At 46.9% G+C, this 14,404-nt stretch overlaps 1 protein-coding gene across 6 annotated transcripts in view; it reads right to left on the bottom strand.

Moving 5' to 3' along the window:
- Positions 1 to 304: 304 nt before the first annotated feature.
- The window catches only part of sec24c (SEC24 homolog C, COPII coat complex component), a 30,852-nt gene continuing 16,752 nt past the window's right edge, over positions 305 to 14,404 (bottom strand). For 5 of the 6 annotated variants that reach the window (XM_061231649.1, XM_061231651.1, XM_061231652.1 and 2 more), the window contains 14 exons: positions 13,356 to 13,471; positions 12,834 to 12,958; positions 12,285 to 12,476; positions 10,902 to 10,995; positions 10,064 to 10,180; positions 9,490 to 9,660; positions 8,863 to 8,959; positions 8,183 to 8,328; positions 7,621 to 7,759; positions 6,764 to 6,882; positions 5,639 to 5,818; positions 4,052 to 4,243; positions 3,399 to 3,488; positions 305 to 1,434 (listed from right to left, as the gene is read on the bottom strand). In XM_061231649.1, coding sequence (XP_061087633.1) covers positions 1,294 to 1,434; positions 3,399 to 3,488; positions 4,052 to 4,243; positions 5,639 to 5,818; positions 6,764 to 6,882; positions 7,621 to 7,759; positions 8,183 to 8,328; positions 8,863 to 8,959; positions 9,490 to 9,660; positions 10,064 to 10,180; positions 10,902 to 10,995; positions 12,285 to 12,476; positions 12,834 to 12,958; positions 13,356 to 13,471 — 1,919 coding nt within the window. In that variant the 3' untranslated portion in view covers positions 305 to 1,293. The remainder of the gene's footprint in view (positions 1,435 to 3,398; positions 3,489 to 4,051; positions 4,244 to 5,638; positions 5,819 to 6,763; positions 6,883 to 7,620; positions 7,760 to 8,182; positions 8,329 to 8,862; positions 8,960 to 9,489; positions 9,661 to 10,063; positions 10,181 to 10,901; positions 10,996 to 12,284; positions 12,477 to 12,833; positions 12,959 to 13,355; positions 13,472 to 14,404) is intronic. The other variant, XM_061231653.1, reaches the window with a different exon arrangement.

The raw sequence follows: 14,404 nt of genomic DNA, 5'->3' as shown, positions 1-14,404 counted from the left end.
TGACCGTGCTGAAGATCCTTCTTTGAAGCATGTGCAGTGATTAATTCTTACATGCAGAGCATTTACACAGCATTTGAATAGCAACACTCCCATCCCATGGTTTTCATCACTACATCACGGATATTCCTATATATTTTATGCTTACAAGTAGGTTGCACTGTCACAAGGAAAATAAAAAAAGTGCGTTCTAGGATTGAAAGAAGGGGTATATGAAGCTGAATAGACAAGATGAGAAAGAGGATGGATTGGGGGCGGGGACAGGTGAAATGTAATTGCTGGATATAAAATAAAAACGAAAAGAATCTTTTCAGGTTTATAATTTTTAATATTTGTTAGGTCTAAAGTCATTTTCAAGTGAAATTTCACTTGCTTTTTCAATTTATACAAAAAGATTTGAGCTCCCAATCAAGGAACCAGTGTTTTAGACATGGGGGGCTGGGGAAAGTATGTTAAATCGCTCATTCATTCACACTCTCGCTCATTCATTCACACTATCGCTCATTCATTCGTTCAGTGCTAGTGTTTCTGAAAAAACATCGGTTACAATAAGCGTCGGAATTCACAGTCTCGTCGAACGCGTGCTGCTTATACGTTTGCACAAACGCACCCCTCTTACCCTGTCTGCATTCTCCGCCAAGGACCCCCACTCAGCCCTTTTCAGAGACAGGAACAAAACGGGACACCCTCAACCTGGGTTTGTGACCAGTGGACAGGGGCACCACCACAAAAGTGTGACATTCATGCACACACACACACACACACACACACACACACACACACACACACACACACACACACACACACACACACACACACACACACACACACACACACACACAGACAGACTACATACATATGTACATAGCTACATATAGCAGGATGTTTGGATTGTTCGAGACTGACGTCTGGCTGACCAGAGCAGAGGAAATAAACCCATAAGAAACAGGAAGAGGAACCTGACAGTTCTATCTATCCATTCAGGAATCCTCCATCTTCCGGTCCTTCAGACAGATTGGAGAAGCGGGGAAGGGAGGGGGAATGTTCATTCACATTTAGTCATTTAGCCAGTCCGTGGTTTTTGTGGGGTGACGGGTGTAGGAGTGTCAAAGCTCAGCAGCCCAAAGGAGAAGCCAGTCTGTGGTTGGTTCTGGACTGAGGCAGGGTAGAGGGAGTTGGAGGGTGATGAGCGTGGGTGGGTCCTAGCTCAGCAGCCCAAAGGAGAAGCCAGTCTGTGGTTGGTTCTGGGCTGAGGCAGGGTGGAGGGGGTTGGAAGGTGACGGGCGTGGGCGGGTCCTAGCTCAGCAGCTGACGGATCTCCTTGTGCATGTGACACAGGAAGTCCACGTAGGACGGCCCGCCGTTACTGCTCTTGTCCTCCACCAGGAACTGCCTGAAGACCAGCTCCATCCTGTCCTCCTGTTTCACCACCATCAGCTGCAGAGAGAAGCACAGGGTTACACACACTCTCTCCCTACCCCTCACCTTCTCTCCCTCCATCGAACCCTCTCTCTCTCCCTCTTTCACCCACCCTGCTCCTCTCCCTCTCACCCTCCCTCTCCCCCTCTCACCCTCTTTCCCCACCTTACACACTCCCTCTCTCGCACTCTCTCAAGCCAGAGGGGTTCTTACACATTGCCAATATTCCCATTGACATCCTCTGCAGTCCTCTAGCCAGATGGGCTTGCATGTAGACACAGAAAAGCTACTTTGTACTATAAGACAACCGTAAACAGTAACAAACCTGCCATCTTAGACATACAGAAAAGCACTACTAACGGCTCAGTTCATCTCAGTATGTCATAGGCCCGAAGAACTATAATTTAGGAAAACAGACTTAAAAAAAACAATGATTCAGATTTTGTTTACCAACGTCTATTACGACAATTACGTTACAATAATCATCACAGCATAAGAATGACCATGAATAATGTATTTAAATACGGTCATTGCTTTCACCGAATGTCTTGTTTTCATCTACTTTACATGACGCTTATATTTACACGACGCCGATTCTCATGCCAAGAAATCGTATCGGCAGAGGAATATTTTCTGGGGAACAGTGGTCGGAGCGGTCGTGGGGGAGCGAGGTTGTCGGGGAGCGGCTGCGGCAGACGGAGAGAGCGCCCGTCACAGATGGGGAGAGGTGGTCACGGGACGCGTCAGTGGCGGATTAGACAACGTGTTGTCGGGCCACCGGCTCGCGTCAGCGCCACGTCTGATGAATCACCGTGGCAGATTTGACTCTGCATCTGGACACCGGAGCCAAGCCGGAGGAGTGAGAGGCTTCCGTTCCAAACCTCCTCTCTCTCCATCCAGGGGAGGAGGAAGATGGAGTGCCTTCCACCTTTCAAGGTGGAAGGTCACCAATATGTGATTAGAATGTTATGTTCTTAAAGGTACAACAGGTAAGATTTTTGTGTTACAAGACCATTGTAAATCCCTTCCTATCATTGAAAAAGGCTGACTCACATGTTGACTCACCCTCTGCCAGTGTTTATAGTCCTAAAATTTGGGTTTCAAAATACACAGCGGACGGGCAAAATTTTGTTAAAAGTCCAAAATTAAGTATTGTACAGTTAACTGTACAATACGTAACCGTTTCCCCCATTTCTCCCTAATTTGGTACCCATATCTATTCCAATTGCCCCTGTTAGCGGAGGATACATCGCTATGGCCTCGTTCCCGGCGGCCCAGGAGAGATCAAGCGTTCTAGAGAGCGACACGTCTTCTACAAGCCGTATCGCCTCCAAACCCCGTGACTGTGACTCTGAGGTGAGTGCAATGAGGGCACTATTCTTTACGCCGACCCAACAGCCCCTGCCGAGTCCCTCTCCCCATTTTATATATTTAAACTATCAAGCAACATGGGCGTTATTTCATGCCGTTATTCCTGTCCATTTTGAGATTATGACGACAAGCAATTCCTATCACAATGCGTGCTAGACCACCTAGCCAAGTGGTTTGTGAGACCCAAACCCAATGCGCAGGATATTCGATTTGTTCTCGTCCAAACCTATTACTTTACGGAGGCTTGCATGATCAGATATTACAAAATGCATATAAATCGTATTTCAACCACAGCTTTTTACGAGTGTTACATGTCACAGTGTGCAATGTAGCCCCAACAATATCACCTCTTTCATTGCTGACACACTGCGATAAGATCCAAAAAATCCATTATAAGAGAAGGGATTCTACAGAGGCCCATGTCATCTGGCAACCAGGTGTAGAATTTGAGGACGGTGTAGCAAAAAGTTCTAGTCTAATCCTGGCATTTTCTTTGCATTGGAAAAAGTGACTCTAAACACGTTTTCTTTCCTTGCTTTTCTTCTGGATATTAGCAAGATACAGGGTTTTTTGTGGGGTTTTTTTACAGTAAGGGCTGGACAGAGACTTACCTTCATGTATCGTGATCGTTGAGCTCGGAAAGAGTCGATGATGTCTCGTAATTTCTTCGAGAAAGGATTATCTAATATTGGCAATGATGTCTGTGGGGAGAAGAGAGACGAAAATCAAACATAGTATTCTTATATTACACATACAATCCAGTATGCATCTCCTTATGCTGCATTATAAATGTGGATTATAATTATTATTATTATCATTATAACCTTCATTAAAGCAGGCAGGTGAGTTAAGAACAATTTTTTATTTACAAGGACGGCAAGAGGTAATTAGCCTCTTGAGGGGAAAGGGAGAGGATATAAAAAATTAGACAACAGTGACCTACACCAAATGGCAAAAAACAAAACAGGCAAGGTAGCAAGGGGAAAGCAGGAGGCAAACACGATGCAATGCAAAAGGACAAGCCAATAAATAATGGCAAGCGTATGTATAGTATATAAAAAACCAGCACAAAAATATGCAAGGTAGCAAATTCATAAGGGTAAGCGAAATTAAGGCTACCACTGGGCAGACACGAGACAAAAATGCATGTTCATATCGAGGTGGCAATGAACATATGATATGTCGTGCAGCTGTGAGCGTGTCCGTGATGGAGGGATGAGACCGTACTGAACGGGCCCCGTCCGGACGGAGCGAGGGCCCTCACCATGCCGGGGTGGACCTGGCTGAAGGCAGGGGTGCCGAACACGTTCTGGAGCAGCTCCTGGGGCGCGGTCGCCCCCACCCACAGGAAGAGGTGCTGGCCGTTCTCCAGCAGGTACAGCCCGCCCCTTAAGAGCCGCTCCTCAGACACCCTGATAGCCACCGGCAACGCCTCGCTATCAACGTCCAGCTTCTGCTGTGAGGGAGGGAGGGGGAGAGAGAGAGAGAGAGAGGGGGGGGGATAGGTAGAGAGAAAGAGGAGAGGTAGTGAGGGAGAGAGAAGTGAGGAGAGGTGGGGGAGAGAAAGGGGAGAGGTAGACAGAGAGGAGAGGTGGGGAGAGAAAGGGGACAGGTAGACAGAGAGGAGAGGTAGGGACAGAAAGGGGAGAGGTAGAGAGGAGACGTGAGGAGAGAAAGAGAGGGTAGAGAGAAAGAGAAGAGTTAGGGAGAGAAAGAGGTAGGGAGAGAAAGAGGAAAGAGAAAAAGAGGAGGTGGAGAGAAACAGGGAAGAGGTGGGGACAGAAAAGGGGGAAGGGCAGAGAGGGAGGGAAGGAAAGGAACAATGGGGAAAAGATGGGGGGAAAGCGGAGAGAGAAGACAGGAACAGGGGAATGAAGAGACATAGGACAGCCAGGAATAATGAAAAGGGAGAGAAGAGAGATCAAAAGAAAGGAAGACAAATGTGCAGAGGTAAATGGAGTGTCAGCACGACACAGCCCCACGTGTAGCATTAAACAATAAATCCATAACCTAATGAATCAACCAATGCTGCAGTCAACTGGTCTGTCCTGGGACATTTAGCGGCAAACAATGAATGGCAATGAGTGGGAACCCTGCTAAAAGAGCACAGGGACACAGCCACAGGAATCGCATGTACCACAATCTACAGGGGCGATGGAGTTAGTTTCACCATAGCATGTCAAACCACATTACACCACATAAAACATTTACCCCCCCCCCCCAAATGCGTCATTGTTTTGGACTCAAATACTCTGTTTTACCGGGCTTGTCTGGAACCAATGACATACTCTCAAGCAGTGCAAGCTCCGCCTTCTGGTCCTCGTGGTTGGCTCAGTCGCACCAGACAAGATCAACCGCAAGCAGAAAAGTATTTGAATCCAAAAGAATTACGTAACTGACCCAGGTCTGTATGTACTCTACCCCACTGGAGCAGTGGCGATTCTTCAGGGCGAGGTCGGTTAGCAGAACAAAGGGGCATAAAGGATAAATTCCGCACAGACATAAGGAAGATTTTTTTTCCCCCACACAGAGTGTGGAATAGCTTGCCAGGACATGTAGAGGAAACAGAAACACTGGGGATTTTCAAGACCAGGCTTGATACGGTGCTAAATACTATTCAGCTTTCAGGAAAACTAAGCAGTAGGGTAGACTTTGGTGGGAGGAAAAGGCGTGTGTTGTGTGTTGTGCACTAGGACCTGCAAAACTACGAAAAATCTCTTCATTCTGACTGCAGTGCCGAGGCCAGCACAGCCTAAAACGGAACTCGCATCTACGGCGGGCGACCCCCGGGCAGAGGTCAGCCGCCATCGCGGGTCACGCTCGCACGCGGCGGCAGGGGGCGGGGCCTCACCAGGGGCAGCAGGCGGGGGTAGAAGAAGGCGTGGCTCTCAGACACGTCCATGCAGCCCACCAGCTCGCGCAGGAAGGCGCGGTCATCCAGGGAGGCCTCGGCCCTGGGCCGCAGCACGTCCGTCTTCAGCACGCAGTTCAGGTACACGGGGAGGAGCTTCATGCACTCGGGCAGGATCAGCTGCAGGGGCGGCAGGGCAAAGAGCGTCTAATGATGTCCTGCTACGGATGTGGAACTTACCCACTGAAAGCAAGTCTACACTACAGTTTGTGGAACTTATCCACTGAAAGCAAGTCTACACTATGCTTTGTGGAACTTACCCACTGAAAGCAAGTCTAAACAATATTTTTTTTATTGGGGACAGTGCACATTAATCAACAATTTCAGTTTCCACATCAAAGTAAATGTGCCAGAGTTAGCTCATTTTCATTTGTAGTCCCTAACCTCCATGTCTTTGGACTGGAGTACCCATGCAAACTCCTCACAGAAAGGCCCAGGCAGGGCTTGAACCCAGGACCTTCTTGTTGTGAGGCAACAGTGCTACCCACTGCGCCACTGTGCCACCTTACGATTTCTACGTTGTCACTCCTGTGTAACGATATTTTCAAAAGTTTTGGAAAAAAATGGGATGCAATGGTCCAATGTATTTTCAATTTCAAAAGATTTAGAAAAAATCCAACTCAACCTCTCTGACATTGTCTCTCCGCCAGAGAGGGGCTTTGTTGGTCTAACAGCTGCTAAGAATTCCATCCAAAAATCTTGGTTTGATCCATCTTATAAAAATTCTAGTCGGCAAGTCTTAGGGATATTGTAATATTGGAAGGTTCCACAGCTAGTCACCAAAGCCTGCACTAGGACTATCCAGAGCAGGGCAATATAAAGCAGCTGTAATTTGCATCCATAAACTGATCCCAAAAAAACTGATACCTCCCATGATATTTTACTTCCTCCTTGCCATTACAGCTAAAATGAGTGAAAATTACAGCTGCCCGAGTGCACAAGCCACACAAAATGCCTGGTGGCGGGGGTGTCTACAGAATGGTACATTACGTTAGGTACGGTTTGTCAGAAATCCTGACCAGCAGTAGAGACTTGTGAAATGGTACAGTCCTGGGAGCTCTGTACCTGTCCGGCGGAGGAGGGGCTGGCACAGTTCTTGCGGTAGCAGGCCAGGATCTGAGCGCATTGGTTGACCAGGCTGTCCCTCACCGCTGACGTGGGGCTGCTCAGTATGCTGCGATAGGCTGCAGAGACAAGGGGGAGGGGCAAGAGGACAGCCACACGCTCATATACGGAATTAATATGCATGGCAGCACAATATGTCAACACTACTACAGTACAGGTAATGAATGTGAATATCAAGGGGAACGGTTATGTATGGGCAGTTCTTTTTTCAGGTGTCATTATGTGATGCACCTCAACCCTACCCACAACCCACCACTGGGTCTCGACCTGCGGTTTGGGAATCACTTGGGTTTATTGTGGGGGACACCAGTCTGTTTCTGTACATTCAGAAATAATAATCACTTTCAGTGGTGCTTCTGGTGCTGAGCGTTTGTTAAAAAAGGACCATCAACATATTAAAAATGTTCCATGTTTAAAATGGGGGACAGCCCCATGCAGTTTTCTAGACAACTACAAATAAAACTATCAATCTTACCTGCATTTCATATTATGGTCTGGTTGAATATTTGATTTATCGATGCAATATACACCTCTTGTGCCCCATTGGGCATTTGTAATGCACTTCTATATACACCTAGCACTCCCCCAGAATGGCAAATTAATGTTCGGTGACAGATCTCTTCAGCGACCCCTCTCAGTGTAAACCGTGACTGTAATGCTAACATTCACATTAATGTTTAATGTCCCTGGAGTTACTCACATACAGACTTAAATGTGCCGTGTCAGCATACTGCCCACAATAGCCAGTGTCGGGAAAAAATACAACAAACAGTAAGCGTGCCCTGGGCTGCTCTTACCGGACTTGGCGAGGAAGTTGATGATGGTGTCGGTCTCGCAGTGGCGGTACAGGTCGGCCAGCTGGGAGCAGCAGCTGATGGACAGGTTGTGGATGCGCAGACGCCTCTGCCCGCCGCAGCTGGTGTAGAGCACGGCGCACTGCGGGGAGAGGTCGGAGGTCAGGTCCACAGACATGCCACTCTTTTAATCACACGCTGGGGGTTAACAACCTCTGAATGATGATCCATATGTAAACTTGAAGGAACTAATTAGTATAGACTAAAGTTGTGGGCCGGTTACAGCCGGTCTGGGCCAATTATGGCCGGTGTGGGCCAGTTACTACCTGTCTGGACCAATTACAGCTTGTGTTGGCCAATTCCAATCAATGTATGCCAGTTACAACCAGTATGGGCCAGTTATTGTCAATGTAGGCCAGTTACAGTTAATGTGGGCCAGTTACAGCCAGTGTGGACCCGTTACAGGCAGCAAGGGCTAGTTACAGCCAGTAAGGGCCAGTTACAGGCAGTTTTCTCCCAGCTTGTATGTATAAAATCCCACAGCGACAGACCAGGGGAAACTCACCTGCATGAGTGCACCCGTCTCCTCACTCAGCTTGTCGTCGTGTTTGAACTCGACCGTCACCGTCTTGTCACTGTCCAGACCGGCCAGCTCCACATCCGTGGTGTTACTCATGTAGAAGGAGCCAAGGAAGTCTGTGGCCCTGACACCTGGAGGAGGAGGAGGGGAGGGATAGAGGGAGGAAAGGAAGAGAAGAGAAGTAGAAGGAGAGGAAAGTGGGGAGACGAGTATGATGTGGAAGGAAGGAGAAGCAGAGGGGGGAAAATAAGATGTGTAGCCAATCACAGGTTCATGGAACAGGGCGGACATGTGGTGAAACTGGCTTGTAGAACAAGCTTGAAGAACGGTCATGGCCACCCAACCCTGCTCCTGAAGATCTACCATCCTGCAGGCATTCACTCTAACCCTAACAAAGCTCACCACATTCAACAGCTAGAGATCTCACAGAGCTGTTAATTAGCAGAATCTGGTGTGCCAAAGCAGGGTTCAAATGAAAACCTACAGGATGGTAGATCTCCAGGAACAGGGTTTGGCAGCCCTGAGCTAAGTGTTGCCTGAGGTTGAAAAATTGCATTGAAACAGGGAGGATGCGATCACAACACGGTCAGTGCTGCGTGTAATTAAGAAGGTCGGTTGGGAAGCTGTGTGTGCGTGTGGTCGGACCGGTCGCGACTGTGACTCACCGGTGCTGGTCCGCACCCTCAACACCGCGTCAAAGACCACAGTCTTCTTCACATCTCGCCGAAGGTCATTCAGGAACCGCTCGCTGTCCGTTTGTGGCTGGCGGAGTACACAGATGCACAAACATTTTAGCTGCTTTTTGGGTGTTCAGGCCTGGTTTTTGCATGATTCTTTGCAACAGTCCTCTGCAAGAAGTGCTATACAAATGAAAAAATCGTTTTTATATAAATATCTTACTCTGGATAGCGCACTCTCTTTGATTCTGGGTCCAAAAATAACCCAAAAGCCCCACCCTACAGTTCAAGGGGAATTGCCACGATAAAATAAATGTTTAGAGGGCACAAGCGGGTATTTCGGAAAATATGGCTCTTTTCACATTTCCTTCGAGCACAGACCAGGCAAAGAATTCTTGTTTTTGTCATATAACTTTCATGGCTGACCACAGCATTCTGTTTTATATTTATACAAACAAATATATTTATTATTGTTCTCCATTCCAAAATTGGAAGCAACAGCCAATTCCAATTGGACACGGAGGGACTCTCAACAGTGGACGCATCAATAAAGCCGAATAACATTCATAGAGGTGAAGGTCCCCGTTAAGGACGATGCCCTTTGACCTCCCTCACCTGGAAGTGCGTGTATTTGTACACGGAGCCGCCGGTGGAGGTGGGGACCACGGCGAGTGTGGCCACGTCGATGTACTGGTTAGGGAAGAGGAAGAGGTCCACACAGCAGCCCTGCGCCACGCACTCTTTCGCCAGGTTGCCGTAGAAACCCACCTGGGGCTGGAACAGGGACTGAGGAAATGAGAACACCCCGAAAAGAAGTCAGACGAGTAACAGGACTCAGCTTGGGCATATGCGACTGAAAAATGAGCCTTCAAACAATTGTGAGCAGGCAACACATGCATGGAGGCACAGGCACAGGCACACACACACAGACAGAGACACACACACACATGTACAGAGACAAACTGAAGACACACACACACAACACACGAGAGACAGACAGGGAGACAGGGAGACACAGAGGCAAACAGAGAGACACAGACAGAGACACAGACACACTCAGACAGACACACACACACACACACACACACACACACACACACACACACACACACAAAACAAGACAGACAGACAGACAGACAGAGAGACACAGTCAGAGACACACGTAATCAAATCAGTGCGCGTGCTCTACCTTCTCCTTGTCCGTGCCGACCAGCTTCTTGTCGTCGCGGTTCTTCAGTTTCCCAGGAGCCTCAGCGATGGGCAGGGAGGAGTGGAAGATGAAGAGCTTACCTGCGCAGTCAGCAGCCTGGCCATACAGGAGAGAGGCCTCACAGTCACTGCCAGCCACAAACAGGGCCACCTGAGAGCCTACTACTTCAACGCCAAATCACACACCTATGCGGTCTACAACGCCAGTGTGCTGAAATCCTTGATTTCAAAGGAAGCCATAACTGAGTTTTACTGGGTCAATTACAGTGTGCTTAGCTGGAATTAAAATGTTTAAACCCCTGGACCACAGAACCACATTACAACTGGAACAGCTATCCAAATCACTGAGATACGGATTAGCTGTTACAGTTTTAATGCAGTTCTGTAGTCTCGGGGTTTAAACCTCAGGTACCAATTGTGTTTTACTAATCCTACATCAAGGGTGGGCAATTCCGGTCCTAGAGGTTTTTGTTTCCACAAATTACCTAGGCTAAATAAGCTAAATGGCTGTATACACCAAAACTGTTTCACTCATAGACTAGGTCACAGTAAAACATGTGAACAAAAGAACAGTCTTTGGCTGTCATTCATGCCCTATAGGAAATGTAGCCAAACTGTCAAATGCTGTTAATGTTAGGGCTATTTAAGTAATTAAGGCCAGAAATTAGCATGAAATCCATAAATAGATATGGCCCTCCTGCAACTGTCATATACTCAATCAAGGGAGACCCCAATTCATTATTATTATTATGCTTTACTGATCCCTATACTGAAACACAAAAGGAGTGTCATCAGCAGCAGGGATGTTGAGTTCTAACCTTCAGAGCCTCCAACCCGGCCTGAATGACCGGCCCGAACACGGTCTCCGTCTCCCGCGTCTCTCCAAACATCTCTGGGATCTGGTCCAGCAAGCTGCAACACAATCACACACAGACCGCTGTTTATGAATTCAACTGATCAACACAACCACACACAAACCGCTGTTTATGAATTCAACTGATCAACACAACCACACACAGACCGCTGTTTATGAATTCAACTGATCAACACAACCACACACAGACCGCTGTTTATGAATTCAACTGATCAAAACAACCGCACACAAACTGCTGTTTATGAATTCAACTGGTCAACACAACTGCACACAGAATGCAGCTGGCTGGGAAAGAAATACACTGCCAGTCACCCCCTGGATATAACAAAGCAAATAGGTAAGAGCCTTCCATCGGATAATTACTGCAGTGATTAATATGTTTTAGCTGGCAACAAGTTATTTAAACCTATTTGATGCAGTGGCTTCTCATTTCTTAAACAGCTATGTTGGAAGACATACCCTGTGGTCGTGAAAAAGATGTTAATCTGTTTCAGAAGGGCCAAATTATTGGCCTGCATCAAGCAAAGAAAACAACTAAGGAGATTGCTGAAACTACTAAAATTCGGTTAAGAACTGTCCAACGCATTATTAAAACCTGGAAGGATAGTGGTGAACCATCATCTTCGAGGAAGAAATGTGGTCGAAAAAGAAATCTAGAATGATCGTGATCAGCGATCACTTAAACGTTCGGTGAAGTCATATAGTAAAAAAAAAATCAACCGTAGAACTCACGGCTATGTTTAATAGTGATAGTAAGAGCATTTCCACACACACAATGCGAATGGAACTCAAGGGATTGGGACTAAACAGCTGTGTAGCCTTAAGAAAATCACTCATCAGTGAGGCTAATCGGAAAAAAAGATTAGAACTATATTAGAGTGTGTGACTTTTTTTTTTGGACGGGCAGTGTACTTGCGAGGTACCGTTACTGACAATTTAACTGATAAAATTAAAGACTGTGATCCTCATCAAATTCCCGATGGCGGGTATTTTGGTACTGTATTTACCTCCTGAAACAGCCATTTCAGCTCTGTAATGATAACGCAAGCTCCTCATGATGAATAATGAAACTACTGCCCCCCCACTGTCAGAACCTGCAAGTATTTCAGAGGGCTATGAATTAAGAGTGCTCATATTTGTGGTTGAACGAACAACAAGTAGTTACAGTGGAAAAACCCAAAAATATATGCAAATTTGCCACTGGATGGCAGATCTCTTGAGGGGGGCACCAAATGAAACACGAAACCACTGTATGTGCAACAGAAAGCAGAAAAATGCTGGGCTTCACACAACGGTCGACAGCGTGCCTCGCCCAAGTCGGCCCCACCTCTCGATGACGGGCCGGGACTCTGCCACGCCGACCAGGAAGCCGTCCAGCAGGGGCACGAAGGCGTCGGACACGTCTGAGACCACCAGCATCTGCGGCTGCGCCAGGGAGCCCTTCACGTTGTAGAAGTGCAGCTCCTTGTTGTAGGTCACAAAGCCCACCCTGACAGAAGACTCACCGTCTTCCTTCTCCCTGTGGAAGCAGTGAGGGGGAGGGTGCCAATAAGAAACAGGGAGTGGCTCATTTTCTGTGATACAGTATTTGAATATAATTTGATTAGTTAAGCGCTGATTGTTTGTGGGAAATGAATGTCTGATAAAACACATTTGCTCTGGTGTTCAGCTGCCAGATCCTGTCCCAGGCTACAGTCATAATGTATCTCACCAGTCTGTCTTTTTGTGGGCTGGCAGGCAAACAGGCACAAGGAAGATGATCTGTACCTGGACAGTTAGTCAGTCAGTACCCGGCTTTGTAGGGGAGTATGTACCAAAGCAAACTGACCATACCTGGGCAGTCGGTTAGTACTTGGGTTGGTAGTGCAGAATGTACCTGGGCAAGCAGTCAAGCAGCGTCTTCAGCTCCTGACAGACCAGGCTGACCATGCCGGCCTTGACGGCGTTGTATGACACGTCAATCAGGAATATGAAGGCTGGAGGCTTAGGCAGTTTGTTGTTCTGTAATGCAGAGCAGGTTTAACAAATTACTATTACAGTACGGCCCAACAAAGCAGATTTAAACCACAATAGGGACCTACAGAGGATACACATTACACTACTACTACAGTAAGGACCCACAAAGGAGATACAACATTACTACCAGAGTAGGGACCCACAAAAGGAGATACAATACATTACTTCTACAGTAGGGCCCAACAGTGGATACAGAACACATTACTACTACAGTCCAACAGAGGATATACAACACAGTACTACTATAGTCGGGACCCAGAGACAGTATATACAAACACATTACTACAACATTACAGCCACAGAGGAGATATAATGCATAGGCACAGAGGCGTTAGGATAGATAGCTTTCAATCAGCTGTTTCCATGGACAATGGCTGCGTACCTTGCAGTAGTCCACAGTGGCCAGGAACTCATAGCTGCCCCTGGAGAGCTCAGGCCGGTCATAGCAGTCCACACGCTTTCCGGTGTGATCCAGGTGCTGGAAGTAGTGGGGAGGCACTGGGGAAGGGGTAACCATAGATATGGTATGAATAGATTCGTCCTGTCCATTGGGAATAATGGCAGCCCGCTCATTTTTGCGCATCTAAGCACGTTTAATTCTGTAAGCTACAGCAGCAGGGCATCGCTTCATCAGGGACCCTGAGGTGACTGGCTATAGAGAGTATGAGTCTCACACACACACAGGAAGGATAAACCAACATGGATGAAAAAGTAAGTAATTACATACTTACAAGCAAATACTGACAATGAACATGGGCTAAGACTAAACAAAATGGGTCTTGAGGATTGCATAAAATTTAGATCCTCAATTTCAAAGACTTCTTTGGTCAAACGACCGATGAGCCACGCATTACAGACCATAATAGTAGCAGTCCACCAAAAAAACTTGATCTGAAAGCACCGGGCAGATGTACATCCAATTACAAGCATGAGTGCACTCCAAGAGCAAACACAAATAGTGTTCCTATTTATATGCGAATCTCACACCCTTTTAATAGGGGTCTGTTACATAGCTGGGCCATTTATTTATACAGCAATGTCGATTTAGATTCAAGTGCCTGGCTCAATGGTAGATCCTCAGTTGAATCCTTCATGAATGTTGTTGAACCTTCAACTAACACCACATACAGAACATATCAATAAAATCAGAAAAGACACAAGGTTCTGGTCATATGTGAATACTGTTACAGTTGAACTTCCAAGGATATAATTTGTACCAAATACCTGGCAAATATATGCCTGGCAAATGATGATTCCACTCTTGGGCTATCATTGACTGAAAAAAGGAGAGATGCATTTCCCTTCCAATCTGTGCCAGTTAAAATAGTCACTGGCACTGGGGTAATAATGTATATATGCATTCCAGCTGAGAAGCGGGTCGGGTGCCATAGCGGTAACTTGAGGGGCGCATTCATTCGCTAAATTACTTTA

Source organism: Conger conger, chromosome 2, assembly GCF_963514075.1.
Source record: "Conger conger chromosome 2, fConCon1.1, whole genome shotgun sequence".
NCBI classification, from domain to species: domain Eukaryota; kingdom Metazoa; phylum Chordata; class Actinopteri; order Anguilliformes; family Congridae; genus Conger; species Conger conger.
This window is presented reverse-complemented; position numbering and strand designations above follow the sequence as displayed.